This window comes from Kryptolebias marmoratus, unplaced genomic scaffold (genome assembly GCF_001649575.2).
Source record: "Kryptolebias marmoratus isolate JLee-2015 unplaced genomic scaffold, ASM164957v2 Scaffold72, whole genome shotgun sequence".
Taxonomy (NCBI): domain Eukaryota; kingdom Metazoa; phylum Chordata; class Actinopteri; order Cyprinodontiformes; family Rivulidae; genus Kryptolebias; species Kryptolebias marmoratus.
The window spans coordinates 4289-8689 of record NW_023665806.1 but is presented as its reverse complement, the minus strand read 5'-3'; the positions used below and the strand labels follow the sequence as shown (position 1 = coordinate 8689).

Here is a 4401-nt window from a genome sequence, read left to right as displayed (position 1 = left end):
CTGTGACGGCGCCTCCTTCCAGCCCAGCAGCGGGCCGATGGAGATGACCACTGACAGGATCCAGACGCCCAGCATGGCGAGCAGCGCCCGTCTCCTGGTCACGATCACGGGGTACTGCAGCGGGTAGCGGACGCCGATGTAGCGATCGATGGAGATGACGCACAGAGACATGATGGACGCCGTGCAGCACAGGACGTCCACCGCCGCCCAGATGTCGCAGAAGATCCGACCGAACACCCAGTAATCCAAAACCTGCAGACAGCCAGAACCAGAATCCAGCTCACAGACGTCAGTTTTACTGAATCGTGTTTCTCACGCCTTCAGGTCGATTTGAACACTAGAACCTGAGGAATGACCACTTCCTGCTAAAACACAGAGGCTGAAATCTGCTGGAGGAACTAAAAGATCAGAGGAGCAGAACGCTAGCTGAAAGCTAAAAGGATCACACGCAGTAGAGACAGAAGCTAAAAGCTAAGGTAGCATAAGGCAAGCTAAAAGTATCTAAAGGTTGTGTGGCAGTAGCTGACAGTCGTCCTCAACAAACATCTCAAAGGTTTGTGTAAAATCTCTTCATAGTTTGACCCGAACAGCTAAAACTCATGAGATGATCTCAGGCTAAACCTGGCGGGTGATAAGCATTCCTTCAACAAATGGTAGGCTATTTTTCAGGGTATGGATTTAGAGCTCCAAACAGGACTGGTTACCTCACACTGAAACCCGAACACCATCGATGTCTGCAGGGTGGAGGTGGAGGGGGAGGGTTCAGTCAGAGCTCTGGTCCTGATGGAGACTCAGGTTCTCAGAGTCTGTATCAAGTCATCCCTGACTCAAAGTCTGAGGGCCCCAGGTTCATCAAGAAGGTCTGACTAATACTGCTGCTGGAAGGATCACCCGTTAACCAGCTGTGACCGAGTGAAGGATCACCCGTTAACCAGCGGTAACAGAGTGAAGGATCACCCGTTAACCAGCTGTGACCGAGTGAAGGATCACCCGTTAACCAGCTGTGACCGAGTGAAGGATCACCCGTTAACCAGCGGTGACAGAGTGAAGGATCACCCGTTAACCAGCTGTGACCGAGTGAAGGATCACCCGTTAACCAGCTGTGACTGAGTGAATCTGAGGGATCAGGGACCGGTTCTGGATAAGGGACCGGTTCGGGCTCGGACCCGCACTGACCTCCAGCGTGGCGGACACGGGCAGCACGGTGGTCCCCAGCAGCAGGTCGGCCATGGCCAGGTTGGTGATGAAGTAGTTGGTGGGGGTCCGCAGGTGTCGGTTACACACCACCGCCAGGATCACCAGGATGTTTCCCACGATGGCGAACGAGATGAAGGAGGCCAGAACCACACCGACCGGCACCGCACGGCTCAGGTCCAGAGAGTGGTCCTGCTCGGTCCGGTTGGAGGGGTCCGGGTCCGGGTTCGGGTCCGGGTCCAGCAGAGAGCCGTTAGTCCACAGAGTCATCGCGCTGCTCGCTCGCTGGCAGGTAATCTGTGGAGGCTGACCCGGTTCTGACAGGAAATAAACCAGGTTTAAATAATAAACTTGGTTTCTCCTCCTCAGAGCTTCTTGGTTTAAAACTCAGCCGCCAGGTAAAACCGGAAACCAAACATTTAGTTTTCCATAAAAACTTGTCAGCAGAGCAGAAACACGGAGCTGCTGCTGCTGAGTCCACTGAGCGGAGCGGAGGCGCGCTGTGCGGCGGCAGGTGGAGGCTCGGCTCCGCTCGGCTCCGCTCGGCTCCGCTCGGCTCCGCTCGGCTCCGCTCGGCTCTACTCGGGTCTGCTGGGGTCTGCTCCGCTCGGGTCTGATCGGCTCTGCTCCGCTCGGCCCCGCTCGGGCTGACGCCCGGCAGCAGAGCTCCTCCTCGGGTTAAACTCGGAGGTTTGTCCTTTTATGGTCCAAGTGTTTAATGTGGGAAAGTTCCGAGAGAAGAAAAGAGATAAAACATCACAGATAGACCCCGATGAAGTCTTATCTGCACCCAGATCAGCTGGAAAATTTCAGTAGATTGAAATTATGTAAACACACGCATGCGCGCACGCGCACGCACACACACGCACAAGATCTAGATTCTGCTGTTTAATTAAAGATCAGTGTTTCAGTTTTAAAATGAGACAAATACACCTGCAGATTATGGCCGACTACATCATGTAGTACTTCATGCAGTACTTCATGCAGTACTTCATGTAGTACTTCATGCAGTACTTCCTGCAGTACTTCATGCAGTACTTCATGTAGTACTTCATGCAGTACTTCATGCAGTACTTCCTGCAGTACTTCATGTAGTACTTCCTGCAGTACTTCCTGCAGTACTTCATGTAGTACTTCCTGCATTACATGCTGTTGGGTCAGAACCTGGTTCCTGCTCCTGACCCAGCAGAACCTCCTCCAGCAGAACTCTCAGTGGGTTCTTGGTTGTGGAGGAGTTGTGGCCCACTCTTCTTTCCAGCGTTGGTTTCTGCTCAGCTCTCTGAGGTTCTGGTTCTGGTTCTGGACCGTTCTGCTGTGTTTGGGATCATTCAGCCTCACATCTGACTCCAGAATCAGCCCAAACCATCAGCCCTCCACCACCGTGCTGACAGCTGCAGTGCATTCTGGGTAAACATCTGTCCTCTGGTCTGCAGAGGAGCCCAAACCATCAGCCCTCCACCACCGTGCTGACAGCTGCAGTGCATTCTGGGTAAACATCTGTCTTCTGCTCTGGTTCTGGTTCTGGTCCAGAAGTCTTCTGGTTTTTTGATAGAATAAATAATTAAATGTCGATGAAAAGGAAACTTTTGTATTTAATAAAACCAGAGCATTAAAATAATAAACATCTGGAAGAAAAAGACATTGAGTTTATAGTAAAAAGTATTTTATTCTCTTTTAACTCGTGAAGCTGAAGTTAAAGCTGTTAAATACTCAAGTATTGTTTTTATTCCCAAGTTAAACTCTCAGATGTTCCTTCAGCGCTCTGAGGAGACACAACTAACTGCGTAACAAATTAGAAGATAAGACAAACATTTTTTAAAATATCATCTGAACATGACTGAATGAACCAAGAGTTGAGTTATTTCCCAGATTTCCAGAATAAAAACAGAGACAAAAAGAAAAGAGGCGTAAAACTCTTCTCTCCTGTAATCTGCAGGAGCAGCAGAGGAGCAAAGAAGAAAAAAAGCTGAGGGGTTCACCTGCATGTCCAGGATCAGGGACACTCTGTGGACAGAGACAGGTGCTCTGACAGGGGACTGACTCATGATGTCACTAACCGTCTCCTAGCCTTTAGGATGAGACTGAGACGGAGTGATTCTTCCACATGTTGACACAAACTTCATTTCATTCCATTAACCGAGGCTCATAAATTTCCTGGCAGCGCTGATGGTGACGGTTCCCGCCCTTAAAGACAGAAAGGATTTAATGCGTCTGACACCGTTCTGGATCAAATCTGTCCTTCCTCTGTCTGAGTCTCGGGCAGGTGCCGGAACGGGACATCTATTTTCAGATCCGTCAGAAATGTGCGCCATGTTGTTGGTGCACAATAATAACCTAACGCTGAGGTGCAGCCAATCAGAGCGAGGATCAGCAGGACGGGGGGTGGGTGGGGGTCAAAGGCCTGCAACCAATGGAACGCCCTAAATCTGAGAGGAAGAGTTCCAGCATCTTCATCAGTTAGTTTAGCACCTTCTAAGCTCCACCTGGAGAACAGGGCGGTTTTACTCATGAGAGGGTCTCCTGACCGGGAGAGGGGCGGAGTCAGAGCGAGGTGACATGGCGACATCAGATGCCTTAAATCTGCTGCTGACAGACTGATGAAGAGGACGAGGAAGGCTCCGAGTAACGAGTCTAAAAGAGGCTGGATACGTCACCCAGGTCTGCTTCCCTCCCTCGAGACAATCCGAGGTTTTTATTCCTGCAGAGACAGGAGGAGTTCTTCCAGCTGTCAGGGAACATCTGGACCAAAGAACCCAAAACACAACATCTACAAGGTGCTCAATTTAAAGATGGCTCCCTGAGAGGTTTCCAGAACAAATCTGAAGACAGGATCTGTGGGTTTTGTGCTTCTTATTTGCTGATATTTTCTCCTTTTTCTGTTATTTGGAGATCTTGTCTTCCTCCATCCTCCTCAGGACGGACTCAGTCCCTCTCCAGGTCTTCAGGACGGATCTTTCCTCAGGTTCTCCGTGTGGTTCTTGGTTGCTGAACAACTGCTGAAACCTGCTGAACAACTGCTGAAACCTGCTGAACAACTGCTGAAACCTGCTGAAACCTGCTGAAACCTGCTGAACAACTGCTGAAACCTGCTGAAACCTTCTGAACAACCACTGAAACCTGCTGAAACCTGCTGAAACCTGCTGAACAACTGCTGAAACCTGCTGAACAACCACTGAAACCTGCTGAAACCTGCTGAAACCTGCTGAA

The 4401-nt window shown here is 50.3% G+C and overlaps 1 protein-coding gene across 1 annotated transcript; it reads right to left on the bottom strand.

Moving 5' to 3' along the window:
* Positions 1 to 6: 6 nt before the first annotated feature.
* LOC112450146 (alpha-1B adrenergic receptor-like) lies at positions 7 to 1672 on the bottom strand (the record flags this gene model as incomplete). The annotated part of the gene is made up of 2 exons (XM_025003517.2): positions 1177 to 1672; positions 7 to 252 (listed from the first exon to the last, which is right to left on the bottom strand). Coding segments are annotated over exons 1-2 (534 nt in total), but the record flags the coding sequence as incomplete, so codon positions are not given.
* Between the last annotated feature and the right edge of the window lie 2729 nt (positions 1673 to 4401).